Consider the following 26,289-nt stretch of genomic DNA (forward strand, 5'->3'; position numbering starts at 1 on the left):
GCGTTGACCAATAGCCGACGGGCAGTGCGGAGAGGGCGGGGCTGGCGGCACCGGGAGGCGGGTGCGACGCGCGCGGGTCGGTTAAACCGGCGCGGCGGCGACGCGAGCGGCTGATTGTGGTGTGCGTTCCCCTTCCTGCGCCTGTCCGCTGCGCGCCGATTCGCCAGGGCTGCTCCTGCTCCGCGCTCGCGGAACGGTAAGGGGTGGAGGGGGAGCGGGGGGGGGGCTGCCGGGCGGGGGGGCACCGGGCTGCGTCAGCTCCCGATCGGGGCCGGCCGGGAGCTGCGCGCGGTGAGTTGCTGCGTCCGGGCGCTTCCAGCGCCGCAGCATGCGGCCTGCGCTCGGCTCCGTGGGGCGGCGGCCTCGCGTTGCGGAAGAGCTGCGGGGCGGTGGCTGCCGGGCTCCGTGCGGCGCCGGGCTGCAGGAGTCGGAGGGAGCGGCCGCGTGTGACCGCAGCACGGCGCTCCGTGCCCGCTGCAGGCAACCATGAGTGACCGAAAGGCGGTGATCAAGAACGCCGACATGTCGGAGGAGATGCAGCAGGACGCTGTGGAGTGCGCTACGCAGGCACTGGAGAAGTACAACATCGAGAAGGACATCGCGGCGCACATCAAGAAGGTAAAGCGCTGCGGTGCTGTGTGTGCTGGGCGGGGGGAATGCTGCTGGGCGAGTAGCGCTCGAGGAACGAGTTCCAGAGATACCGGCTCCCCGAGCTGGGCTTTCTTGAAGGCTGAGATCGCTTTCCTCGCCTTTGCATGGACTTCTCTGTTCTTTTTGCTGCTGTCCTGTAATACTTCCCATTTAAGCGTTTACCTCTGTTGTCTCCTGTCCGGTTGAACACAAAAGTGGCAGCTGAGCCGTCCCTGGGACTGATCTGGGCCAAAATACAGTGGTTCTATTGAGTGCCCCTACAGCTTCCCTCTGAGAGAAGGCTTGTTTGATGGAGTTCTCAGTTACAGCTTTATTTAACTTAATCTTCAGGATCTCTTCAGTTCTGTACAGCTGAAACAGAAACCGTGTGGCAGCATCCTCTTCTGCAAGTTTACTGTAATTGTGTCTTATGTAGTAACCAAAGCAAAAAAAACAAACAGACAAAAAAACCCACCAAAACTTAAAACCGAAGTAAATAACATCTGCTTGTTTTTTAATCTGTTTGCTGTTTTTTTAATATCAAATTAACTGTAATGAATGAGGAGCATAGTCAGCCCAGGTGAATAGAAAAATCAGAGTTTTAGTAGAAGTGACTAATTTGAATGGCAGAGCTACCTGAAAAGCAATGAAACTAAGAAAAAATCTTTCTTTTAGAGAAAATGCTGCTCATAATACAGAAAGGAGTTTTTTTTCCCCAGATGCTGGAGATATCTGTGATAGTGGAGAGAGTTTAGCCTAATGTTACTCAGGTACTTTTTGTGGCAACTGCTAGAGACTTCTAGAGAATTTACTTGATAGGTGTAAAGCACAGCTACGTAGGAGATGAGTAGATAGCACTGGTATTACACAGCTTCTGGCAGAGTGTTTTCCACAAACAGTCCCATCAGCACCCGTGTTAGACATGAACAAAGGAGTTCAAATAATGGCTTCGTCTCCATAGATACAAAACTGGTGGTGAAGCCTTCACTTGGAGGCTGTAGTTTTAGATGATGAATTAGGGGAGGGAGAAGAGTACCTTCACTGAGCAAAGGCAGTGTTCTGAGCTTCTGTCTGCTCAGATGGGAGGCACTGTGTTTTTCTTTTTCTTTCTCTTTTTTTTTTTTTGTCTGACTAAGCAGCAGGTGAACAATGCTAGGATTATCTTGTTTAGAACGTATTCGAGAGCATCTGCTGCTCCTCTAATTGCCCTGCCCAGAAATTAAATGCCTGTTTAGAAGTGTTCTTAGCATCTAGTGGTCTGTTTTGCAGGAATTTGACAAGAAATACAATCCTACTTGGCACTGCATCGTGGGAAGGAACTTTGGCAGCTACGTGACTCATGAGACCAAACACTTCATCTACTTCTACCTCGGCCAAGTTGCTATTCTTCTCTTCAAGTCTGGTTAAACCACGGACTCTCTCTGACACTGCATCTGGCTGCAGGACTGCTGGCTCCTGTGCCCAGATCCTTCAGCCTTCCTGAGGACGCAGACCTTGATCTTCAAGGGCAATGGCAGGGATCATGATATAGCAGAAGGTGTTACGTTGTGGATATGAAAATGAAAAATACCAAAAAAAAAGTCTTCCTTATATTTATTTTTTTTTTCTAAAAGGCTTCATTTTTCCTAGTAGAGCTGATGGAGGAGTGTGGCCTTTAAGAGTTCTATGCCATCTGCAGTATCAGTCCATTACTGCTTATGCTCTGTGAGTACTGACAGTGTTCTGTTCCAAAGCTCTCCTTTTCCTTTCTGATTCTCTCGTACTGTTGGATATACTGACAGCTGTACTGTTGCAGAGCCTGAGCTGTTTCTTTTTCTGCTGATGCCTCTTGGAGATTTGATTTGGAAAATAAACGTCGAGATCCACCTGGCTGCCGCCTTGTTTTCTGGGTAGGGTCGGAGTGCCAGCGGGACTACAACTCCCGGCATGCCCCGCGCCCCCACCCGGCCCCACCCGCTGCCCAGCACCGCCGCGGGGCGCTGCTCGCACGTGGGGAGCGGTTAAACCGCAGCGGGGCGGAGGGAGACGGTGCGGGGCTGCCGGTGGACTCCGGGTACCTCCGCTCCTCCCGGGAGTGTGGGTGCAGGTGGCCATGGATGAGCAGAAGGCGGTGATAAAGGACACGGACATGCTGGAGGAGATGCAGGAGCAGGCTGTGCAGTGTGCCGTTTTGGCCATAGAGAAGTACAGCGTTGAAAGAGAAATCGCTGCCCTTATAAAGAGGGTAAATAGCTGCGATATCCTGCTTTTTGATCTGCTCACATCAGAGGTAGGGTGGGGTGGGTAGCACTGAGCTTCCTGGAAAAGCCAGTTCTGCGGGGGCAAGGCACGGTGGGCCCTGGGCTTCTTTCCCTCTGTTCCTTTTTGTCACCCTTACATGTGTCTTATCTAGAACGTGTGCTTTTCCAGGTCCTTCCCATTTTGTTTTGCAGTACCTCCTGTTTTAAATTTCTTTGTTGCTCTCATTGAGCAACAGGAGGGCATCTGCTGGCCTGTCCCAGTGCCTGGAGCTGGTAGGAAACTGAGTCTGCCATAGCTTTCCTCTGAGGAATACTTGAACTGTGCCTGAATTGGTCTTAAGGTTCTGTTCACATTTCTGTAGCAGTTGTGCAACACTGGCTGCCTGGTTTGAAATTTGCAGTGGGAAATAATTTTCAGCATAGCTTCTGTATTCACTCCCCTGTGCTGAACTATGCAAACATCTTGAGGCCTGGGGGCCTTGTGTCCTTACGGCTGTGTGAGAAGCAACAAGGGGTGCATGAAGTTCCTTCTGCCTTGCCATCTTAAGTTGCTGAAGGAATCCAAAGGTACCGCAGCTCTGAGAGGGAGCTGTTCAGTCCTTCAATAGGAGTACAAATGCTTCTTTTGTGGGAGTCTTCCTTTCCTCTCATAAGGAATATACTTTGGTGCTGATGAGCAGAGGGTTTGCAGTTTGTTGTGTGGCTCCTTGGTGGAGCCTGAAAACTGGGAGATAGGAACTGCTTAACCAAGGTTGTAAGAGCTGACCCTTAGCTGGTATGGGCTGAGGCCAAACTCTGACATTTGGGGAGATGTCCCTGAGCTCATTCCTGCTCAGCTATGAAGTGCTGTGGGTTTGACTTTCTGTAGTCTGAGCAGCAGTGAGCTGCAAAATGTAACAGTCTTTGAAGCAAACAGCACCCAGTGCTTCTTAATTGCTGTTCCAAATGGCTGCCTATTGAGAAGAGACACATCCTGACAGAAAATCTACAGCCAGGGCAAGGGAAGGTCTGCGCCAGCACTAACTTCCCTGTGGTCTCTTCCCCAGGAGTTTGAGAAGATGTACAGCCCCACTTGGCACTGCGTTGTAGGAAGGAAGTTTGGCAGCTACGTGTCTCACGAGACCAAGCACTTCATTTTCTTCCTGGTGCGCGGCCTCAATGTGCTCCTGTTCAAGGCTGGGTAGCAGCTATTGCTGGAAGCTGCAGTGCTGTGCAGGCTGCAGGTGACAGCACAGTGCTTCTGGGAAGCTGTTGTGTTCGACACGGGAAAAAAAAAAGAATAGTTATTTGTTTTTATTTCTGAAGTCAGCTCCTTTGTTATTTCAAATGCTGTGTTTACGCGTCTTTCTGAAGTCAGTCCCTGCCCAGAGGGAGCCTCGGCGGGCCAGCAGGGGGCGCTGTGCGCGCAACCTGGGCGCAGGGCCGGCTCTGGGACCGCGCTTTCATGTCGCTATAGCAACGAGTGCAGGCGCGAGGCATGCGCGAGGATCTTCCGCTCTCCGCCCCGTGGCCAATGAGCGCGCGGAATGGTGGAGGCGTTGGCCAATGGGTAGCGGAGGGGGTGGGGCTAGCGGCTCCCCGGGGCGGTTAAAGCGTTGAGGCGGCGGCGGTGCGCGTCCGCCCGCGGGATTGCGCGGCTGCTGGCTGCGCGGCGTTGGTGCAGGGGGCCATGGGCGAGCAGAAGGCGGTGATAAAGGATACGGACATGCCGGAGGAGATGCAGCAGCAGGCCGTGCAGTGCGCCCTGCGGTCCCTGGAGGAACACAGCCCTGAGTGCAGCGTTGCCGCTCATATAAAGAGGGTAAATGTGACTAAGCTGCTGAGCGCGGCACCCCGCCCTGCTCTGCACCGCTCCGCCGGGTGACGCCTTCTCCGCTCCTGCAGGAGTTTGACAGGAGATACAACCCCACGTGGCACTGCGTTGTGGGGAGGAACTTTTCCAGCTGCGTGACGCATGAGACCAATCACTTCATCTTCGCCTACCTGGGCCACGTCGCTCTTCTTCTCTTCAAGTCTGCTTAGAGCCGGGGGCCGCTTCCCGAGCCCAGCCCCGCCCTTCCGTAACCCGCAGCCCGCTGCTCTCAGGCCGGCCGGGGGAGGACACCGGGCACGGGCTTTGCTGAAGTGAATGGTGTTCTTGTTGCTCCTAGGGGCGAAATGGAAAAAGGAACCCCTCTTTGTGTTTATTTGTGTTCTACAGCAGGCTTCTTTCCCAATAAAAGCGTTCTGCCTTTCGAAGCTGTGTGGCTATCTGCACTCTCTCTGACGTTGCTTGGGCTGCTTGTTTCTCCCCGAGCCCTGCAGTGAATATACTCACAGCTTGGTCAGTGATCGAAAGGTAACAGATGAATTGGGGACAAATGAAAGCAGTCCCTTTGTAAGGCTTTTGCTAAAAGGTAACATATGTATGGTTATGTAGTCTTTTTGTTAACTCTCCTTGTCTTTTTGGGCCCAGTGCTGTTGCACTGAGGCTGAAGTTCCTGCCCAGAAAATAACAGGAAAGGGATCAGCGCCTTGCACTCAGGATATTCAAACGCTATTTTTCGATTGAATTAAAACCCCTTTAAGAAGCCGTTGTAATTTCAGTCTGAATCCCCATTTTATTTATTTATCTATTGTTTGGAGGACCAATTTGCAAGTCTTACACAAATTCAGCAGAACGGACTTGTTTTTATTTATAACCTTCACAACCGTTTGTCTCGGTTACTGCGTGCTATCGAGGTAGGCTCACACGGGAGCCCCGAGGACGGGTTGCGATCTGTTCCCCGCCCCGATACCTCTCGCTTTCGTGGCCCGGCAGCCGCTGGGCACTACAACTCCCGGCGTGTCCCGCGCGGCCCCGCACTACAACTCCCGGCGTGCCCCGCGCCCCGCTCGGGCCCTGCTCCATCCGGGTCCCGGCAGTGCTGCGGGCGACTCGTCGCCATTACGGGGCAGCGGCGGCGGCGGCCGAGCCGGGGCCGGGGCGGCGCCGAGGAGCCGTAGGGTGCCTGCGTGGCGCCGACCGACCGCGCGGGCGGCAGGCAGAGCCGGGCCCCGCGGGGCTCCGCCAGCAGCTCTTTCCGTCGTCGCCCGGAGCCCCGCAGGCCCGGCCCGGCCTTCCGCGGCCTTCCCCCGGTTCAAGCGGAGCGCCGAGAAGATGTCGCCATGAAGGAGGCCGAGTCCGCGCTGCGCCGCCCCCGCCGGTCCCCCCCGCGGGCCATGAGCCTGGGCCCCCGCCGGCTCCTCCAGCGCCCGTTGTGCCCCCCCGCCCAGGGCCGCCGCTCGCCCGCCGGGGCGCCCGTTGATGCTGCAGAGCCCGCCCGGCGCGCCCCCCTCCTCCGCCCCCGCCATGGACAAGAGCGGCCCCTGCGGCCCCGGTGCGCCCGGCTCCTCGGCCGGCGGCAAAGCGCAGCCGCCGCGCTCCGCCTCGGCCGGGCCCGCCGCTGGGGAGTCTAAGCCTAAAGGCGGTAAGAGCCAGGACGGGACGGGGGGGCGTCGCGGCCTTCGGGCTGCGCGGGGCTCCGTGATTCGGGACGGGGGGGAGGGACCCCGGGCCGTGCGTTCAGCTCGGTGCCTGGTGTGGTTATGGTTTTCCCTCCTCCTCGGCCCCGTTCTCCAAGGGTTTCTCTTCTTCCCTCAGGGTTGTGTTTGGTTTCAGGTCGGGTGTTAAGAAAAGCGTGTTGTTAGGAGCTGTAAGGCTCTGGCACAGGTTGCCTGGGGGTGGTGTGGTCACTTTGACAGGTGTTCTAGAGCTGGGGAGATGTGGCACTGAGGGACACCGTCAGAGGGCATGGTGGGCTGAGGATCTGAGAGGTCTTTTCTAACCCAATGGCTCCATGATCTATACTGGCATTGGAGCAATCTGTTTGAGAGACAGAGCTCTGGTTTTGCACTAAGAACACATGTGTGCTGCTGCTTGTCAAGAAGCACTGACTTTGTGCTGCACTCAGGCCTGTGCCTTTTTGCTGAGCTTAAGGAGGTGCTGTGTCCCTGCAGCAGTCCTTCACTGAGTGCTCTGCTGACCATCTTTGGGAGAGGTCAGAGTACATGTTGCAGCCTATCTGGTGTTGCAATCGAAGTGCCACAGCTGTCATTGTACACAGCTGGTTCTGCTGACGGAGCAGTTGGTGATGAGCCTTCCTGCTTCCTCTCCTGGTTCTTCTCCAGGTAAGACCTGAACCTCCCCCAGCTCCCTAAGGGTGATCAGAAGCCTCATTCCTGCATTTTCTTCAAATTGTAGAAGCGAGGCAGCAGCATTCAGAGCGTGTGGTTGTGGTCCCGGAAGTGTGTGTGTGTGCTTACAGGTTGCTTCAACACCATCGCTGTCCATATTTCCTTCCTCACTGGTTTATTTTGGCTGAAATACTTCAGGCAGCCCACACACAGCATTAGGTGTCCTGAAGATGCTGGCTCCTTTTTAGATCTCGTAAATGTGTTCAGGTTCCAGGTGGCTGAGTACTGCCTGCTGTTCAGCTGTATTCACTGATCTCCCACTGAGCAGCCTGTGTGTAGTTTTCTCTAGATATGTAGGGTTTTTCTGTTTTCAAGTGTATAGATGTTGTTTTTTAATAATTTTGAAGTGTATGCTTATAAAGAATATCTGATGTGATGTAGTTCTGCCTCTGAGACATCTGTTAATTGTAGTGGGGAGGTGCTATGGGATGAGGCCCTGCCTATATGGCACATTGAGGAGGTCTGTAAAGCAAGCAGCAACTTCTTCAGCAGGAGTTTATGTATGTTTGGGAGTGTCTTCCTTGGAGTGTATTGAGAACTAAAATGAGAAGGTTCCCCTGGTTGGATGGGATCAAACAGCCCTGGGCTGAGTGTACACAATGCAGTGGTGTTGAACAGTGACTTTGTTTTCTCACTGTCTTGTCTCACAGCAGACACTGACACCTCTTTCTCACACAGGCTTTCTTTCTCAAGTTCCTTATCCACCCAGAAGCAGCCAGGCTGAGGCTAGCTGATGCAGCCTGCCCAGGTTGAGAACTGTATGGGAGGAATTCTGAAACTCTGGTGTCTCCTTTTGAAATGCTCTCCACAGAAGGCTGACCTGTTTCCTAAATGCTTTTGCACCAGTGCTCGCTGGCTTTAAGTCCAGCCAAGCTCTTGTCCTTTATGTGCTGCTCAGTTACCCGATGCAGCTGTGTCCAGCTGAGGAGTAGAAGGAAAGGACATTCCTGAAACCATGGAGAAGCTCCTCCTGTTCTCTTGCAGCACGGCTTGAAGCGAGCTAATGGGGATGCTGCAGGTGCTCCTGACTGTGGGAGAGGCATTCCAACTTCCTTTCAAACATGGCCTTAGAAACTAAATTAAACTTCACTCCATAAGGCAGGAACAGTTTTCTTGTTAGCACTATAAAGTTATGTAGACAGCATTTTGTAGGTCTGCTCTTGGAGCATGAGTGGGTAAATATTACAGGTTAGGTCTAAGGAGAACTGAGGATGTAGGGGAAGAGAAAATACCTCACCTGCACTGCTGCTGCCAATGTCCAATTTGCCAAGAAAAGATGGAAAAATAAACCCCAAATCCAAACATACCCTGCTTAAAACTAATGAGTGGCTGTTGTGAGAATCTTTTGCTTTTCTCCCTGCGTGAGGGCAGATATCCCTGTGCTCTGTGCAGCTCTGAAGGGAATGCAGGGAGGGGTGACGCAAAGCAGAGCTCTGGCACGTGGCCTGCTGTAAAGGTCAGCAGGAATGGCACTGCTTAGTTTTGCTGGGGGAAAAAGAGGTGTTCCAGATTACAGATGCATATTTTAAACTCTTGGTTGTCTGCTGACTTATTTCACTGCTACCTTGATGGACTGGAATCCTCGTGGGGTTAGTTACTTTGGGAGGGGGAAAAAGGGATCAGTAAAATCAAGTTTGAAGCGTTGTCAGGCTGTAATGTGAAGACCTTCCTGAAGAGGCACAGGTGGGGAGGACTCTCCTGTAAAATGTAAGAGCTGTTGCTGTGAATCGCAGAGCTTGGAGGAGCCTGTCTGGAGTGATGCAGTGTGGCAGGAATGTGTGTAAACCAGCTGGCTGACACACTGGTGCCCTTGATGATGACTAATGTGATTGAAACGACAAGGGGAAGGAAGTTCTGTTAGCAGCACGTAGGAGAGCTGCTCCTGGACCTCGTAGAGAAATGTAAAAACTCACTTCAGACTGAACGTCTCCTCTTGAGTTTGTTTTTCTCCATTGGGGGTTGCAGAAAAAACTGCAAAGCCGCTACAGGCAAAACAGGAACGCTCCTTTCTGTGGCATTGGCTGCAGTTGTGGTTTTCAGAGGGCTCTGAAGCAGTGAGCTTTGCTCGTAAACAACTGAAGCAGTGGTCCAAACCTGCTCTAAATAACTTGATTTTTGACCAGAGGCTGAAGGGTGTTGATTATGGCCTCTTTCCTGCAAACACTCCAAAAAAGGTCTATCTAATCATGAAACCAGGCCCGGTTACACCCTGAGCACTTGGCAGCTTCTGGTGTGTTTTTTTCCCTGATAACTCTAAAGCTGTGTCCTTTCAGCCTGCGTGTGGCTGTGGGGCACAGCAGGTGTTGGAGTTGCATGTCTGTGGTTCTGGTGGGGTTGGTTTTATTCTGAACTGAGGGATTTGTGTGAGCAATGCCACTGTGAGGTACACTGACCTGTTTGCTGCCATATGAGATTCATCTGAAGGGGTGGGAAGGGCTATGGAGTGGGAAAGGAGAAACTGATTGGATTGTTTTACAAAGCAGAGCTGGATGCCATGGCCAATATGAGGTGTGTGTGGTGCTCGGTAGCTGCAGCATGGGGATGGCAGTTGTGCAGAGAACCTGGGGAGCTCAGCTTCTAAGTTCATCAGCAGAGCTCTTCTGCCACTAAAGCTTATGGCAGGTGGTGGGAAAGCAGCCTGCTGCGTATTTGAGGCAATTCCAGCAGTAGGTTAAGGCTACTGGAGACATCTCCATAGCGTTAGACTTCAGTTTAACCATTTAAGAAGTAGCTGTGTAGACATAGGAAACGTTTCTCAGGAGCTTGACTGATTGTTCGGCTCTTGTGAGCCTCAGGCCTGCAGTGTTTTGCTCTGTGCTCGTTCCCTGTGCTGTATGGCAGCTGTGTGCTCAGCACACTGCCAGGCAAACCGTCCTTGTTGTGTGGGTGATGGATTCAGTACTCAGATATTGGGAATGTGCACTGAGAGGCTGAGGTGTCAGCATCAGTGGGTGTTTGTTGGCCTTGTGAAAGAAAAGGGTATTAATTTTTAAAACAGATCAGCTGGGGGCAGAGTGAAAATTGGCAGTGGAGTTTTGAAAAGAGGGAGACTTCAAGGCAGATGCGGGTGGCTGCATTTATTTAAGGGAAGGATATAAAATATTCAGAAATGGAATGAAAAATGACCCGGCTGCTGTCAGTTCTTGTAATGGGCCATGGAGGCACAGCGTCGGTGCTCATCGCTGAGTGCACCAGGGAACGTGCTGATGAATTAAACTAAGAGAACTGTTTGAATAAGGGCTGAATCACAGGAGATCAACCTTCCCTACGCTCTGACCAGTTTGTTGGGCTGTGTGCATGCCCTCCTTCTGAGCAGTGCTCAAACCAGGGGGCAAGGTGGTGCTGTCTCTGGGGCTCTGGTTGATCCTTGTGTTGTTCTTTTCTTTCAGATGGAAAGAATACGAATGGATCCAAACAGCGCTACAATCGGAAAAGAGAAACTTCATATTCCAAAAATGAGAACTTTTCCAGCCAGTCCCGTCGCTCCAATTCACAGAAAAGCAAAGCTTTTAACAAGATGCCCCCTCAGAGGGGCGGTAGCGGTGGAAGTGGCAAACTTTTTAGCTCTAGTAATGGTGGAAGACGAGATGAGGTGAGAATTGTAACGTGGTGTCTCCAAGGCCTTCTTTCTTGGAACGAGAGGATCGCTGACCTGCATAGATAGGTCTTCCGTGTTCAGCTCCTGGGCTGGGAAGGGAAGGAGCAATAAGAGGTGCTCACATCGGTGAGATGCCAGATTGCAAGGTTGTTCTGCTCCCACTCAACAACAGAAGAGGAGTGCTGTCTGCTCTGAGGGACTCGCAATAAAAAGAACAGTAAAACTAGTGAAATGGCCATCTGAGGAATGGGTACCTAGGCAGGCTGTGTACATATCTCGTGAAGGAAAGGTCCTCCATGAAAATGTGTAGTGGTAACAATTTCTAGCTTTTAAAGGTCTGAGATGATTGTATCTGACCATTTGAGTGTACAGATTTGCACATGGTAGCATCATTGGGAAAGTAATCAAATTAACCTTGGTGACAACAAGATGGAGTAAAACCAGACTGAGGCTTCTTATGGTGACGTGGGTGTAAAAACTGTAGAGTATTGGTGGTTTTGCATTGATACAGAAGACACTGATGTCAGTATTAGTGGGTGAGCAACGCTCCTTTGCTTGAAGAGCTAACTGTCAAAACTCATTGGCTGTCTCTTGAATTCTCATTCTCTGCTTTGTTATATGAAAACTAACAAAAACAAATATGATCTGTGTAAATAGGAATCAAACTTGTATTGCTGGCTATCTGAGAGAATACTGTGAGGATCTGAACAACTTCCTTCTGTTATTAACCTTGGCTGCTGGGTATTGTTGGCTTTTACTTTTCATCACGTAGGTTGATTTTATACTCTCCTCCATTTGATCAGTGTGGGTAAGACCGCTCAGTTCTAACTTCCAGGTTCTCATGCCCTTCTTATGCTGCAGTGCTTGATTTGCACAGTGGGAATGGGAGAAGGTAAGTGAGTGAGTGCTGCACGTTCTGTACTTAATCATTGATGGAGCCTGGGTATCCACCTGTACTGATGCTTTTGCAGTAAATTCTGGCAAGTTCTAATAAATGCTGTTGTCTCTTAGGTAGCAGAGGCTCAACGGGCAGAGTTCAGTCCTGCCCAATTCTCTGGTCCCAAGAAGATTAATCTGAACCACTTGCTGAACTTCACTTTTGAACCCCGTGGCCAGACTGGTCATTTTGACGGGAATGGACATGGCAACTGGGGGAAAAGGAACAAGTGGGGACATAAGCCTTTCAACAAGGAGCTCTTCCTACAGGCCAAGTGAGTGGAAGACTGGCAGGGCTGTTAGATTTCTACAGAGACAGTATGCTGCGAGGGTTGAGGAGCCAGGGAATTGTCTGACCATGCATACTTGTATTGACTTCCTCAGGGTGAAGTTACCTCTGTACTTTTTAGAGGTCACAACTGTACTTAAGAGATAAAAATATATCAAGTTCCCTTCTTTGCCTATTGACAGGATATTTAATTGAGTCCTTTAGGCACAAACCTGTTAGACTTCCACCTTAATTTTCTAGCATCAGTGGAATATGACACTCCATTTGGGAGGACCTATGTAGCTTCCTTATGGAAGATGTTCCTTTCTTCCAAAACTCAACATGTTGAGATGGTAGGGATGTGGCAATTGCTGAATCAAAGCCAGTCTGAATTTGTAAGTCCCAGAAGCAAAGACCCTGACTCTGCTTCTTATGGTTTTTGGTTTGTTTGTTTGTTTTGGTTTTTTTGAAGACCACTCTGTGTGGCTCGCTCTGTGATGCTATTTCTAACTGCAGTTAGACATACCTGTATCCTGGGAAAACGATTGTGAACTGAACATCATTTTTTTATTGGTAGAGATTAGCAACTGCATCCAGCAGTCTTGTGCAAAGAAGCTCTGAGAGTCCTATGGGGTACTTTTTAAGAATTCTTAGAAACAACTGAGTAGATCATCTGTCTCTTTGCCTTTCCCCAGCTGCCAGTTTGTTGTCTCTGAAGAACAGGACTACACAGTCCACTTTGCTGATCCAGATACCTTGGTCAACTGGGACTTTGTGGAGCAAGTGGTCAGTTGTGATGGGATGGATCTTTTTTTTTCCCTCTTTATTAAGAAACTCAACTTGTTTTTAACTGTTTCTTTGTGATGTTACATAAAACTCAGCTGCTTCTGAGCTTGAGGCCTTTTCTGTCACTCCCACAATACTGGGGAAGATCTGTCATGGAATATGTTATGAAGTGCTTTGACAGGAAAAGAGAAGTGCTAAAATCTATTAGGAAAATTAGCAGCTTCTTGCTTTTGCAGATGGAAGCTCATCAAAAATAGTATCTGACATTCTATAGACTCAGTCCTTGTGATCAAGATATTAACAGAAAACCTGGGCATGAGTCCATGAAACAGGACTACAGTGTAGAGTTTTGAAGAATTATCGTGTGCATACGTGGCCCATCTTGCCTAGCAACAAAGTGGAAAATCTTCTGATGATTGTGCCCGTAACTTTAGGTTGCCTCAAGTAGAAACTTACAGTCTGCAAAGATCAGTCATGGTGTATTACCTAGGTGATGGGCAGGTATGTTTGTTTATTGCTGTGTGACCCTGAGAGATCTGATGAATAAGATGCTTGTGTGGCTGATTTGTCCCCGCAACATCCAGATGCTAACAGAGCATCTGACTAAAGTAGTTTGTTCATGGAAATAGGTAAGTTCAGTCTCTCAGTTCAGTCTGTCAGGACTGCACATGGGTGCTGTGTAAGTGAGGTAACATGATTCATTTGCTATCTTCTCCATATCTGAATTCAGATGATGTCGTCAACTCTTAAGAGATGGCAAATGAAGAAGTTGCTATTTCAATGTTATTAGGGTAAAAATGCCAGATGGGTGACTTTGTGGGTTATTGTGTGTATAGACTGTAGGTGTTTAGTCCACAGTGTACTTCGTTTCTTGATAAACGAGCAGAACCTAAGCTGGGAGTCTGACACGTTAGAGAAGATCTCACGGGTGGTTTATTTCTGTGCTACAGAATGATTCCCAAGTCTGTAACTTGTGCTGTTCTTCTCATGTGCCGTTTCAGCGAATCTGTAGCCATGAGGTGCCCTCCTGCCCAATCTGTCTGTACCCACCCACAGCTGCAAAGATCACCCGCTGCGGGCATATCTTCTGCTGGGCCTGCATCCTTCATTATCTCTCCTTGAGTGAAAAGACCTGGAGTAAATGTCCTATTTGTTATGGCTCGGTTCACAAGAAGGATCTCAAGAGGTGAGATGATATTTATTAAGTGATAAGTCTTTTGAAATGTCAGTTTTACCCTGCTAACCTCGTCCTTGCATTGCAGTGTTGTAGCTATGGCAACACGTCAGTATGCAATCGGTGATGTCATCACAATGCAACTGATGAGAAGAGAGAAAGGTGTTCTGATAGCACTGCCCAAATCTCAGTGGATGAATATGGTGCAGCCTGTTTATGTTGGAGGTGAGTGTCTCGGTCCTGCTGGCTGGCATCCTGTTCTGAGCTGTCATTAGGACGTGCCTAAAGATTTCCCATGAAAGTTCCATGCTGCCATCTTGCAATAGTTCAGACCAAAGCATGTGTTTTAGCATCTGAAAACCATAATGATCACATCTTAATTATCCTTCTACTCACGCTTGACTTTGTGTAAGGCTTAAACATGAGTTCTGTTTTCCTGCAAGCAGGCTTCCTGTACTTTTGTTATTAGTTTGTGCATTCTGTACTGTTTAGTCACGAGTGTCACTCACTGCTTTGGCTTTTTGGTGGCCTTAACTTTGCCTTCTGGCTCCTCAATTCTACGGCTTAGTCTCTGCGTCTGAACTATTTCAAGGATGTATTTTTCAACAAGGTTTTCACCGTCTTCACTTATCCACTAAGATCTGTGAACAATTTGGGGAAATAGTAAAAATTCTTGCAGACCCACTGCAAACATCTGTTGCCTGACTTCTTCAGTTTTCTCCACTCGAGTGATGTGTGACAAATACATCAACTTATCTGTTAATATTGCAAAAATTCTTTGATTAAATGATTTTACTTAACATTGCTGTTTTGGGGCTGCTATTGGCTCACTTTGTTTTGCAGCCATGTTTGTGAAAAGCTGCATGCATTTAAGCTCTCTGTAAAAAGTCAAGCTTCGCAGCTTATGATGTGTATCCAAGTATGCAGAACGTGTGCTTACATTTCCCTGGCCTTTGAGAGTAAAAGACTTTAAATCCCCTTACAAAAGAACAAATCCTTCTATAAAAACCCAGTACTGGCTGTGAGATTATTCCAAACCCAGAAAGTTCAGCATTAATGGGGTGTTGTGTAGACAAAGCTATGCACAAGTTGGACCTTAGAAAGCAGTGAATACAGACTGTACCAGTATGTGCTGCTGTTCCTGCTGTAAAGCTTATAGTTAAGCACTTTAGTAACAGGATGAGTACATTTTGCTAAGCTTCTTTAGTTTATCTATAATTTCTGCTGTGCTTACTGTAAAAGACTAATTATCAGACTAATTGTTATTGGGCTAATTATTATTAGACTGTTAACAGTCTATGGGTTTTGAATAAGTAAGGGATTATGACCTTATTTAAGACAAAACAGTTGCAGTGTGTGTGAGTATGCAGAGAAGAGGAAGAAGCTGCAGACTGGATTTTCAGGAAGCTGTGACCACTGTGGGCTTTACAGGGCTGATGCTTCCACAGAAAAGAAGCTTGGATGTAATTTTTTGATGCTAAGCACTTAGGTGGTGAATTGGCAGGTTGAAAGTGGCAGATAAAAATGCTGTAGCAGAGATCCATGTAGCAGGGCAGGCATTTGGCACCAGTTTGTGCCATCAGTAATAGAACAGTAACGTGCAGAGTTTGTATCAAGCACATTCTAAGTATTGTCCACCTCACAGTGATTTAACTCACAAAATTGAGCAGTAGTGAAACTTCAGAAGAAATTGTAATTCCCTATGCCTATTCAAACTGGTGCCTCTCCTTGAAGATACTAATGTTTCTGCTGCTTCTGTTAGATGATCAGCACAGCCAGTATTCAAAGCTGCTCCTGGCATCCAGGGAGCAGGTCTTGCAGCTGGTGATTCTGGAGGAGAAAGCAGCATTGCTAAAGCAGTATGAGGAGGAAAAACATACTCCTGAGGCATGCTTCATTGAGGCAGCCATCCAGGAACTGAAGGTGAGAGCCTTTTTTAGTAACTTTATTTTTAACAGTATGCTGAGCATTCTGCCACTGAAGTGGCTGTGTGTGATTGTTCTGGTCTCTGTGATAGACATGCTATCAAAGTGGTAATGTTTGCTGCTAGAGGAGTGATAGAAATCTTGGAGGAGGCTGTAGCCTTTGGGCTCCAGGTACCTGGTGTGATGCCTTCACGTGATAAGAGAATGCATTTCACTAAATGGGATTCCTTCAAAAAATGTGGAAGGGTTTTGCTCTCAAAAGAAATCTAGTAGTTTCTGGGGTAAATTCTGTGCCACAAATATGAGCAAACCTGTAGAGTATTCTTTTTCAAAGCCTTTAGGTGCCATGCAGTGGGAGGGGACCTCTCTTCAATGATCACCTTTTATCACAGATGGATTAAAGGTCTTTGAAAACCTGAACATAGGCCAGGGCTGAAAATAATTGTGGTGACAGTCTCCTGTCTGAAATAGGAAGCTGACTCTTGTTCTCTTTTGATCACCTGCAGGAGCGAGAAGCGGCGCTCTCTGCTGACCAGGATAAAAACAGTGGTGTTGCTGCAATTAGTGCAGCTGTGGAAGAATTGGTCCTAGACAGCTCCAAGCCAATGGAGCCTGCAGTTTCCCAAGAGAAAAAGGTGAGTGACAGCTCTGACCAGACAGACCTTAATATCTAGTTCTGCCACTTTACGCTGCAATGCAGGGCGAACTGGTACCAAAGATTTTTGCGGCGGTGATTATCCTTTGAAGGAGGTGATGTGGTTCTAACTGTGTGCTCTCTGCTGTGTTAGTGTGATGTGGAGTATCTCTCTGCGTTTGACGAGGAGCTTGTGGAGCCTTGCTCTGATGTAGCAAGTTCCTTTTTGCCTCCTGCTGAGTCAGAAGAGGCGGTGTTGGATGAAGAGGAAATGCATGAGGTGGATAACATAGGGGAACCTGAAGTGAACACTAGAGGAGAATCAAATCCAGCTGAAACAAGCTACCAGGAGTCTAAAGAAACAGTTAGCAGCGGACATCTTAACAACTCTCCTTTTTACTATTTCTATCAAGGTCAGTGCAGTGAAATCCTGGAGTCATGGGGGCAGAGATGCCTCCTTTGGGGCTCTTGTCACTTTGTTAGGTTCAGCTAAAGTCTGTGCAGTAAAACTCCCACACCCTCAGAAAGGAACTTCATTTTCATTACGGTTGAGTGGACTGAGGTGGGGAGAAGCCTTTTAAAAATTAACAGGCAAAGAACAACTGATGGTGTCTTATGTTGCAGCGGAGGATGGACAGTGCATGTATCTTCACCCTGTGAACGTTCGATGCCTCGTTCGTGAATATGGCAGCTTGGAGAAGAGCCCGGAGAAGATAACTGCAGCTGTGGTGGAGATAGCTGGATACTCAATGACAGAGGTAGTTATTTTACTTCCACGTTTGATCTCTGATAGGTGAGATGTTTCTCTTCAGTAATAAGGAAATGGATGGGTGTGCTACTCTGTGAAAGGCATCTGTGTAAGCTGCAGTACTTTAAGTTGTTTTTGATGCACAGCTGCAGTTTGGCTTGCTTTGTTCTAGAAGGTAAGAAGTTGTAGGAGTAAGAGAGTTGCAAGCTTGGTGTTGGTTTGTTCTTAGAGCTATCTTAAAAATAAAAAATCTGGGATAACCTCATCCAGGTATGGGTATGATGCATTTGTTGGAGATTTTGGAGTATTTGGTTCTGACCCAAGGCATCATTCACATTTTTGTAGTTCATGAAATAATTACTGTGTTGCTATGTTCTTTGTTTTTTTTCCCCCCCCCATTTGATTTGATGAAGGATGGGCATTCAGTCTCCACTGTTGTTCATCAGTATGGCAGTCTCTAGATTTTGCAGTTGTATGTTTGCCTTTTTTCTTAATCAGGATATAAGACAGCGTCATCGTTACCTCTGTCACTTGCCCCTCACCTGCGAGTTCAGCATTTGTGAACTGGCTCTGAAGCCTCCCATCATCTCTAAGGAGACCTTAGAGCTGTTCTCAGGTTGGTATTTACCTTTCTAAAAATCTTGGTAAGGGGGGAATCTTTCCTATCCCTTAATAGCAGGAAAAATTACAAAAGTAGCAGCTTTATTCCTCTTGCATCAACTGGCTGCTGACTGCAAGACAGAACAGCCTTTACTCACTGCTGTGACGACAACTACACAAAGAATAAAAAGGCTTGACTGCTTGCAGGAGTGTATGTAGTTTGTAAGCATGTCTTGTTACTAATATAACTGAGCACATTGTTCACAAAGCTGGAGGAAACATTGCCAAAGCACTGGTGTGGTTCTTTTATATCCAACGCTGCGTGTTGCTCCTAGATGACATTGAGAAGAGGAAGCGCCTGCGGCAGAAGAAGGCTCGCGATGAGCGGCGTCGGGAACGCAGAATTGAGATAGAGGAAAACAAGAAACAGGGCAAGTGTAAGTTTTGCTCGAGTGTAACTGGTGGGTTCACGGTCATCTTTAGTGCTGAGCTGATTTCTTGAGCTGTGGAATGAATTGTAAGGCCTTTAGTTTGTAGTGTGTACTTAGAAATGGTTCTGAGTGACAAAGTGTTTTTAGGGTGCTGAATGATGTGATTCAGTTCCTGCATACTTGTACGTTATTGGAGAGAGAGCATTTGAGGGCACAGTTGTCTCCATCTAGCTCTCGGGATTTTTGACTTCTGTTTTTATAGTAGAAAGTGTAGAAGGTGGGGGGGGAGGAGAGGGGGGAGAAGCCTGAAAGCTGCTTCCATCCAGCAGCAGAGCTTGTAAAATAGAGGATGGAAAGAAAATTTCTGAGGTGGCACCTACTAGCATCCTGAAACAACTTGCTCGACAGTCTTCCCCCACGTTGTGTACTACTTTAATTAAAACCTCTTTCTAGATCCAGAAGTCCATATTGCTTTAGAGAATCTGCAGCAGTTCCCTGCCTTTACCTCTTGCCATAGAGAAACTACCAGCACTGATCATCAGAGCTTCTGTCTCTCTCCTCTTGGCAGAAGCCCTGTGTTTCAGACAGGTGAGCATCTGGAGAAACTTAATACATCTAGCTCTTGGTCAGTTCTCTGGGGATCTGTTGCTCAGGTCAAGCTAAGGTTTCTTAATACTGACCAATGACTACTTTCTTAGGTTGCCTTAAAGATCGTACTGGAATGACTAACACTGCTAAGGGATTTGCTTTTTCCTGTACTGTAATGACAACGATATCTACACTGTAATTACTGCATCTGTTAAATCTTTGCTGACACAGAAGAGAATAAAGGGGACAGAGCTGGGGAAAGGCAGAAATGCATGTGTGCCAGGAACACTCTACTGGCATTTCTTCTATCTCTATTTTCCCCCATGGTGTAGCAAAAACATAGCAAAATATAACTGATAAGCACCCCATTTGTTATCTGGTGATGCATCTCCAAATGTTATATAGTATATCTTGCAGTTCTTAAAAAACATTAAGTAGAGATTATTAATAAGTGCTGTTTTTAAAGTAAACAAAAACAACTCAGAAATGAAACAAAACAAAACAAAAAAACCATCCCACAATCTTTAATTTAAATATTGAGCAAATTCAAAACTTCCCTCTATGTGATCAAGGAATGGAACCAGTGAGAGAAAATGGAAGATAATAAAATCCTTTATTTCTGTTTTGTATTTATGAGCTGCATAAGTGCCTTTGCTAAAATGCACCTGGCTTTAACCAAGTTCTTTTTCTTGATAGATTCTATTCCAACTCCATTTTCTCCTGCTGCCAGCCAGGCCAGCCCGTCACTCTGTGGGAGTTTAGAAGAAGAGTCTCCATTCCCATCCTTTGCCCAGGTAAGAGACAAGAGTAAATCTTGTCAGAATTACTTGTATCTTAGTGGATGAGTCTGAAAACACAATTGCAATCTGGGATAAATCTCAAGGAGAAAATATAGGGTTTGGAGGCTGAATGTATTCCTGGGTTTTCTTGCTACTTAGGGCATAAGCAGGATTGTTCTGATGCATGGGATTTAATCAGATCTTACCACTTTTTTGATAGATGCTGAGGGTTGGAAGGGCAAAACCTGAAACGTGGCCCAAACCTGCTCCAAAGACAAAGGGTAAGAAAACTTAATATTACTACATTGGCTTCTTTACTGTGCATCTAAATCTTAAGGACATTTTGTAGCTTAACGAGAGACACCTGGAGTGGGGGGGAAAGGCATTTGCACTGTGGAAGTCTCACACATCCCTTCCCTTTCTTTCAGATGAGAACACTCTGGCACTGCCTGTGCCAGTGGAGAGCGATGCAGAAAGTGACAGCTCTGACCGCATACCTGTGCCCAGCTTCCAGAATTCCTTCAGCCAAGCTATTGAAGCTGCCCTCCTGAAACTGGACAAACCGTCCACAGCTGATCATTTGTCAGGTGAGGAGGGGAGGCTTCTGAAAATTCTGAAGCAAGAAAAAATGAATATTTCTGCCTCCGGGAGAAGGAAGAGAAGAAATTTTGGGGATCAAAAATCAGCTGCAAAGCAGGTCTGAAAAGTATCAAGTTGTGGTTTCTGAACCACTTGGTTAGGGCTTCTGGTAGCTTAAAGCAGTTATCTTAGAGGGAGCTTAGAAGATCTCAGTTAGCACTGGTTTCTTGTGTGCTATCCCTGTTCCACAAGAAGAATGACAGTGTCTTTTTCATTCTTTACAGAGGAAAAAGGAGGGAAGAAAAGAAAGAAACAGAAGCAGAAGCTACTATTCAGCACCTCTGTTGTTCACACAAAGTGATTCTGCTATTCAAGAGAAGTTTCCTCTCCTGGTTTTCTTTTCATTTTGCTTTGTTTTGCTGCTATAGTTTAAGTATTTAAATTTGAACAGACTAAACTTGTTTTTCCAGGGCTTCTAGGGTGTTTCAGGAGGAAACCATGACAGTATATGTTGAAGATTTCTTTTTTTATTCCAGCTTACCAAATTGGTTTATACTGAAACAAAGTTTTGAAAGATAAAACCCAGAGATTATTCAGCCAAGGCTTCTAGTCTGTACCACGTCAGTTCTTTTGGCCTAGTAAGCAGTATGAAAGTGTTTACATCTGAATGGTACTGCCAGAGTGCTGCAATATTGCCTAAGTGAAGAGGCAGAGTCTTTACCTCCCCCAGAAATGCACGGACAGAAGTCTGTCTGATTGTGAGTGCTGTTTCAGTAAAGCTGTTAAACTGCTTTCTTTGGAAACTGGTTTCCTCTGCACTGGGGCAAAAGAGCTTTCTGGCTTTCAAGTGTTAGCTGCTATCTGTTCTTTTTCTAAAGAGCAAGAATTCCTTCTGTTCTCCTGGCTTTGAAAGGCTTAAAGCTGAGGTGAGTGTAAAGAACTTGGCTACTTGGCTTTGAAGTGACTGTTGCTGAAATTGTGTATTTCAAAGTGCATACTGGCACTGTGGTAGAAGGAACTCCTGGCTTATCTCAGTTGTTTAGCTCTGTTTTAATGTGGGTTGAATGAGGCTGCTCTTTTTTTTTTTTTTCCTTTTGCCAACCATGGCTGACAAATTCTTTGTAACCTGATGATCATCCAGAGCAAACACTCCACCCTAGGGCTCTTGGTAAATAGGTGAACTACATTTTGACGCTGGCTGCTCTTGAATTGGAGGAACAACTGATAGCTGGAGTGTATAGACTCTTTTATCCCTCAGCAAGAAACATGGATCTCTTGCACTGGGATAAAGTTCTGTATCTGCTTGGTTCTGGGATGCGAGCTGATCTGCAGTAAGCACCTCGGCTATAACCATGCCTCTTTTGGACCCCTCCTCCCTCTTTCTTTGGGTGGTTGCATTCTGCACTGCTTGTGGTTTGATTTGAAGCTAATGAGTTAAGTGGTGTGGATTTTGTTAAATAAAATGAACTGTAGGTGTAATGTACCAGTCAAGGCCACCAGTCGCAATAAATCATATGCGCACACTTACAATACTGCAGACTTTTTGAGCTCCAAGTTTGTATCACCACAGTGTCACACCACTTTTGGTAACACGAGCAAGTTTAGCATCATACTAATGCTACAGATTTCCTTTCAGGAAGCTGCTATGAAGTAACACGTAACATAGTGACAGGTGTCTTCTGTTATATTCAGCCCCACCTGTGCCAAGAGCGTTCACATAGCTTTTGAAAAGCTTATGGGCTTCCTTTAAGAAGCAGCCTCTGCCCTCTCTCTCTTCTGTGCTGTGACCAGTTTGAGCAGAGATCCCATGGATTTGAAACTTCTGTTATTAGGTATCCTCACACCACTGACATGTTCACTGGTTTTATTCCTACCTTGAAAAGTCTGTCAGTAAATTGCTGCTTCATGTCAAAAAAAAGAGGCTCCTTCTACAGGTGCTTCCTCCAGGCACCCGAGTACCACAGAGCACAAAAAACTGCAGCTGCGAGCCAGAAAGAGGGGGGAGACTGGGGAGGGCAGGAATGTTTCTATTACTAGGGGAGAACAGAGGAAACACTGGCAAAACATTCTTTGAAAGCAGCTTAATTTCACACTTGGTCACAATTAACTACACTTGAGGGAAAGAGCACAGCTTGTCAAGGGAATATAAAGAAACAAAGTGCCTAGGAGTGGCACACAGCTTGCTGTTAATGCTTCAAATGCACATTGGAAAATTGTTGGTGAGGGCACAGAAAGCCATTAAATAAAAAAAAATTCAAGTATGCAGTTAACTGTTTTCACAATGGTATTGTTTCTTACTTGTAACAGTTATTTTAAGCCATGGAACAGGAGTAACTACTTGAGTGTCTAACCATTATATTGTTTATTATCTCCTACACTGTTACAGTTGAGTTTTCTTTGAGTTGACAAGAAGGAGGAGTTGGAGCTGGTACAACTCACCTCCCTGTCTCACAGGCACTGTCACAAGGGAAGAACGCAGGCAAAGAAGGCTCTCCTGTGTGCAGGGGCAGCCTCTATTGGGCAGATCTTCAAGTTGTGTTTTGTTTTCCAATGGATTCAAGAGATGTGAGCAGCAGTGCTACTTTCCTGTAACTGACTGGTGTAACCTCAATAAATATCTAAGCAGTAATTGTACCTATGAGTTTTAAAAGGGGTTGGGTGGAGCTGAGCCACGTAGTTCCACCTTGTGTTCCCTGTAGTCTATGCTCCTGTAGACAATCAGTGCTTTTGTGACTTGAAACACCAGACAACCCTTTCAAGAACAGCTGCACTGGAAGATAAGGGCAAAAACTAAAGTTATTGCTCTCTGTACCGAGGGAGCATAACTACATTTCTTTCCCATACCAACTGCCTGAAGTTCACTTCTACCTCAGCACAAAGATCACGTTGAGCTTCGCTCCTTTGGAGCAGTCAAAGGTTTGAATCCTGGAATAAAAGAGGCAAGAAACCTACTTAAGCATAATCTTTTGTGGTTTTTTGAATGCATTTTATTTAAGAACACTTGGAAGGGAGAAATGAAATCTAAGTAGAGCCAGGAAAAGCACCTTTACTTGCTTTACTTAACACAGGAGGATACTTGGTATCGCTTTGATGATAGCCAGGTCCAGAACAAAGGCGAACAAGTGCTGCTCAGTCTGTCTCTGTGCCATCCTCCTCCTCCTCCCCGCTCTGCGCCTGCTCTTCTGTGAGGGAGCAGCTCAGCACCGCCTGCCGCACGCTGCGCCTCTCCTCTGCCAAAAGACACAGCAGCAGTGGTGCCGCAGCCCCACGAGCAGAGCCGCGGGGCCGGAGGAACTCACCTTCACTCGTACACTTCTGCAGCAGCAGCAGCAGCTGCCTTCTGTTATACTGGATGAGAAACTTCTGACAGGTTCTGATGGTACCTGCGGGAGGCGCGAAAGCGGCGCGTTTGGAACCGAGCGTTGTTGTAGCACGCGGCATCCGTGCGCAGGCCGCCCTGCCGCCCATTAACGGTACCCCTCCGTCAGCGCAGGTGCCGAGCGGCCGCGCTACGGACGGATCCGTTCCCCCCCCAGGTACCGCACTCACCGCCCACGTGCAGCGTGCGCAGCGCGCAGGGGAAGCGCTGCCCGCGGCCCTCCAGGTGCCGGACGAGCGGCAGCGCCGAGCTCAGCAGGCGCTGGAAGTCCTTGCGGCAGCGCAGCAGCACGGTGCCGGTGTACGCGTTCAGGTACTTCACTGCGGGCCGAACGCAGCCGTCAGCGCCCGCGCCGCCCCGCCGAGCCCCCGCGGCCCCGCCCCGCTACCTGTGAAGGACACGCAGCAGCAGCCCAGCCCGTAGTCCCCGTGCGCCCGCGCGACGGCGTCCCTGACGGCGAGGCCCACCGCGCGGTCCTCGATGCACTGCCGGCACCGCGGGTCCTCCGAGAGCACCTCGCACAGCACGTACCTGCGGGCGGCAGGCCGCTGTGAGCTGCCGGCGGAACCGCACCGCGCCGCCACACCGCGGCCTCACCTGTTCTTGAAGCGAACCATGCCGCCGCCGGGCCCCTCCGCGCGGATGATGCTCATCCAATGAGCGAGCGGCCTCCGCTCACCGCAGCCAATCGCCATGGCGCAGGGGCGGGGAAAGAGGAAGGACTTCCCGTCCTCGCTCAGCCTGCGTGCTGCGTTCCTTCCTCCCGCGGCTGGCTGTGGCTTTGCGCATGCGCGCTGCTTCCCGCGCTTCGCCGCTTTCCTCACAGCCGCCGCGCGGGGGCGCTCGAGGCGCGGTGCGAGGCGTCGAGGGGCGTCCGCGCGCCTCACGGCTCATTGGGAGTGGAAACGTCGCCCTTAACGGCCTTCTGTGGACAAAGCAGTGATAAAGGCAGAGCAATTCCTGTCCTGGGTGTTAAACTCCTGCCTCGTGACACAGGTGCTGCTGACTGCCCGCTCTGCTGCTCCCGCTCTCTCCTGACTCCCCTCCGTCGCCTTCAGGCAGGCGTTAATGAGACTTTCTGGGGAGAAAAGCACCAAGTCTGCTGCGAGGCCTTTACCTGTGTGCTGTGAACAGAGGCAATGTGGATATATGCCAGCCTGTGGTGCAGGTAGCAGGCCTTTCCTGCATTGCTCTGTGCTCTGACAGCTGCCTGGGCTCCGTTCTGTGCTCCCACATCTCTGTGTGCTACCAAAGGCATCGCTCTGTGGGGTTCCCGTGTGGTTTTGCTGTGCAGTGAGGAGCCAGCAGCTGTCAGTGCAGTGCTGTTCCCCTCCCTGCCTTCTGACCTGTTCAGGTTGCTGTCACTGCTGCCCTCCTCGTTTCCCGGTTCTTGCGGAGGCACAGCTGGGGCTGGACGAGCAGCCCGCCTGAGTGCACTGTGCCCTATAATCCGATAGGACATGTGCACTGTGCATGCTACAGGCACGGCCCCGTGCATTGCGAAAGCCTCAGTTTTCGGTCCAGAAAGCTGATTAGGAGAGACACAGTGCAAAGAGAGAGCAGTGTGGTGAGAGAGCGCCGTCCTGCTTCATTTGACGTAGGATATGGCCTTCAGTTCCCTGTTGTTGATTTGGACGATGCGCAGAGCAGCCCTGAGCCACCACAGCTCCCTGCAGACAGCGCTCGTGTCAGCACAAGGCGTGCAGATCTGGGCAGGCTTCACGGTTTGTTGAGCTGACAGCCCAGGACTACAAGATTCTAACACCTCCTCGTTTGTTTTCTTTCCTCCTCGCCCTGTCCTCTGCAAGCTTTGCTGTATTGATTTGTGTCAGTGATTCAAGAAGCAATCATAAGAGACACTGAGTTACATGGCCAAGGTGGGAAAGAACTGTCTCCTGAAATAGGGTTGGAGAGAGAAAAATTTGGAAAATGCAATTTGAGTTGAAGATTGGCTGCAGAGAGCTGCCAAGAAGGAGGATGGGTGTCTCTCCTGCAGACCTAGAGAGACTATATGGCCTTGGAATAGCTTATCAAATAGAAATTATGGAGGTCAGAGTGTGCTAGGGCAGGGGCAAGTAACATGCACTCTAGGTGCATTAGAAATGATTTGTAAAGCTTTTTGAGAACTTTGGATAGAAGGCTCTTAATCAATGTATAAGGAATGATGGCTTCATCAATGATTGTCCTACAAAGGGGTGAGTCCAATAAACTCCTGGGCTGATTTTTTCTGATCTTGGTTCGCATAATGATTTCATTTTGAGAATAATACAGTAAAGGCTACAAATGGCTGATATTAACTGATGTGTTTTAGAGAGCAGGACAAAGCATGTTTCAGAGTCCTTTGGGTCTTGTGTTGCTGTCACTGCCAGACGCTTCAGGGGCCTCAGAGGATTCCCTGTTGAGGTTTTCTTCCATCCATGTCCCGTGGATCCTGCCCAGATGCTGGGTGCCCATGTGGGCAGTTGTAGATTTGGACTCAAGCTGCTGATGCATATTGGGAGGATGAGTTTTGGGAACAGGTGCCAAATTCACCCAACCCAGGCGGTGAACCAAATACCTTACACTTATCAGAAATGGTCGAGGGGCTTTTGAACCTGTCAGCCATGCCCTGCCTGATCTGAAAAGCAGGATGGGGCTAGAAAATGGGGGAGGTTACATCTGCTGTGGGAATGGAGCCCTGGTGTCCTCTGAAGTGGCTCTGTTCTGTTTGCTCCAGATGGGGTTGGCCTTTGAGAGCTGGGCCTTTGGGATCCAGACCTTTGTGTTGGGTTTACACAAT

General features: G+C 48.4%; 5 protein-coding genes across 7 annotated transcripts; 4 read left to right on the forward strand and 1 right to left on the reverse strand.

The window, feature by feature from the left end:
- The first annotated feature begins 97 nt into the window (after nucleotides 1–97).
- Nucleotides 98–2,495, forward strand: LOC122165544 (dynein light chain 1, cytoplasmic-like). Its single transcript, XM_042828651.1, has 3 exons — nucleotides 98–196; nucleotides 481–618; nucleotides 1,900–2,495. Exons 2-3 carry the CDS (start codon nucleotides 487–489, stop codon nucleotides 2,035–2,037), a joined length of 270 nt encoding a protein of 89 aa, XP_042684585.1. The 5' UTR covers nucleotides 98–196; nucleotides 481–486; the 3' UTR covers nucleotides 2,038–2,495.
- A 145-nt stretch (nucleotides 2,496–2,640) lies between these two features.
- On the forward strand, nucleotides 2,641–4,234 carry LOC122165850 (dynein light chain 2, cytoplasmic-like). The gene is made up of 2 exons (XM_042829214.1): nucleotides 2,641–2,854; nucleotides 3,917–4,234. The coding sequence occupies exons 1-2, from the start codon at nucleotides 2,723–2,725 to the stop codon at nucleotides 4,052–4,054; spliced, it is 270 nt and encodes an 89-aa protein (XP_042685148.1). The 5' UTR covers nucleotides 2,641–2,722; the 3' UTR covers nucleotides 4,055–4,234.
- Nucleotides 4,235–4,499: 265 nt separating this feature from the next.
- LOC122165849 (dynein light chain LC6, flagellar outer arm-like) lies at nucleotides 4,500–5,088 on the forward strand. Its single transcript, XM_042829213.1, has 2 exons — nucleotides 4,500–4,671; nucleotides 4,755–5,088. The coding sequence occupies exons 1-2, from the start codon at nucleotides 4,540–4,542 to the stop codon at nucleotides 4,890–4,892; spliced, it is 270 nt and encodes an 89-aa protein (XP_042685147.1). The 5' UTR covers nucleotides 4,500–4,539; the 3' UTR covers nucleotides 4,893–5,088.
- A 1,793-nt stretch (nucleotides 5,089–6,881) lies between these two features.
- RNF10 (ring finger protein 10) lies at nucleotides 6,882–22,765 on the forward strand. The gene is made up of 17 exons (XM_042828768.1): nucleotides 6,882–7,019; nucleotides 10,475–10,677; nucleotides 11,695–11,894; nucleotides 12,583–12,673; nucleotides 13,675–13,859; nucleotides 13,936–14,072; nucleotides 15,610–15,770; nucleotides 16,279–16,407; nucleotides 16,561–16,819; nucleotides 17,031–17,164; nucleotides 17,653–17,770; nucleotides 18,090–18,191; nucleotides 18,639–18,773; nucleotides 19,470–19,567; nucleotides 19,773–19,833; nucleotides 19,981–20,139; nucleotides 20,416–22,765. The coding sequence occupies exons 1-17, from the start codon at nucleotides 6,983–6,985 to the stop codon at nucleotides 20,490–20,492; spliced, it is 2,286 nt and encodes a 761-aa protein (XP_042684702.1). The 5' UTR covers nucleotides 6,882–6,982; the 3' UTR covers nucleotides 20,493–22,765.
- Nucleotides 22,403–24,145, reverse strand: POP5 (POP5 homolog, ribonuclease P/MRP subunit). 3 transcript variants are annotated; one of them, XR_006170555.1, is made up of 7 exons: nucleotides 24,108–24,145; nucleotides 23,899–24,041; nucleotides 23,681–23,830; nucleotides 23,431–23,514; nucleotides 23,176–23,361; nucleotides 23,000–23,056; nucleotides 22,403–22,901 (listed from the first exon to the last, which is right to left on the reverse strand). XR_006170555.1 is itself a non-coding variant. In XM_042828770.1 (5 exons), the coding sequence occupies exons 1-5, from the start codon at nucleotides 24,125–24,127 to the stop codon at nucleotides 23,261–23,263; spliced, it is 498 nt and encodes a 165-aa protein (XP_042684704.1). In that variant the 5' UTR covers nucleotides 24,128–24,145; the 3' UTR covers nucleotides 23,096–23,260. The 3 variants fall into 3 exon arrangements, 1 of the variants encoding a protein (XP_042684704.1); XR_006170554.1 differs by having other exon boundaries at nucleotides 22,403–23,056; XM_042828770.1 differs by lacking the exons at nucleotides 22,403–22,901; nucleotides 23,000–23,056 and having other exon boundaries at nucleotides 23,096–23,361.
- Between the last annotated feature and the right edge of the window lie 2,144 nt (nucleotides 24,146–26,289).

This window comes from Centrocercus urophasianus, unplaced genomic scaffold (assembly GCF_019232065.1).
Source record: "Centrocercus urophasianus isolate 14NV4802_14NV808 unplaced genomic scaffold, USGS_Curo_1.0 seq_30, whole genome shotgun sequence".
In the NCBI taxonomy this organism is placed as follows: Eukaryota; Metazoa; Chordata; class Aves; order Galliformes; family Phasianidae; genus Centrocercus; species Centrocercus urophasianus.

Excerpts from the sequence above, each read along its gene's own strand:
- LOC122165544 (XM_042828651.1), top strand. The coding sequence starts at position 487 with ATGAGTGACCGAAAGGCGGTGATCAAGAACGCCGACATGTCGGAGGAG. Across the intron at positions 619-1,899 it reads TCGCGGCGCACATCAAGAAG|GAATTTGACAAGAAATACAA; the intron begins GTAAAGCGCTGC and ends TCTGTTTTGCAG.
- LOC122165850 (XM_042829214.1), top strand. The coding sequence starts at position 2,723 with ATGGATGAGCAGAAGGCGGTGATAAAGGACACGGACATGCTGGAGGAG. Across the intron at positions 2,855-3,916 it reads TCGCTGCCCTTATAAAGAGG|GAGTTTGAGAAGATGTACAG; the intron begins GTAAATAGCTGC and ends TCTCTTCCCCAG.
- LOC122165849 (XM_042829213.1), top strand. The coding sequence starts at position 4,540 with ATGGGCGAGCAGAAGGCGGTGATAAAGGATACGGACATGCCGGAGGAG. Across the intron at positions 4,672-4,754 it reads TTGCCGCTCATATAAAGAGG|GAGTTTGACAGGAGATACAA; the intron begins GTAAATGTGACT and ends CCGCTCCTGCAG.
- RNF10 (XM_042828768.1), top strand. The coding sequence starts at position 6,983 with ATGAGCCTTCCTGCTTCCTCTCCTGGTTCTTCTCCAG. Across the intron at positions 17,771-18,089 it reads GACCTTAGAGCTGTTCTCAG|ATGACATTGAGAAGAGGAAG; the intron begins GTTGGTATTTAC and ends TGTTGCTCCTAG. Across the intron at positions 18,192-18,638 it reads AAACAAGAAACAGGGCAAGT|ATCCAGAAGTCCATATTGCT; the intron begins GTAAGTTTTGCT and ends ACCTCTTTCTAG.
- POP5 (XM_042828770.1), bottom strand. The coding sequence starts at position 24,127 with ATGGTTCGCTTCAAGAACAG. Across the intron at positions 23,831-23,898 it reads CTGCTGCGTGTCCTTCACAG|TGAAGTACCTGAACGCGTAC; the intron begins GTAGCGGGGCGG and ends TTCGGCCCGCAG. Across the intron at positions 23,362-23,430 it reads GCAGAAGTGTACGAGTGAAG|AGGAGAGGCGCAGCGTGCGG; the intron begins GTGAGTTCCTCC and ends GTCTTTTGGCAG.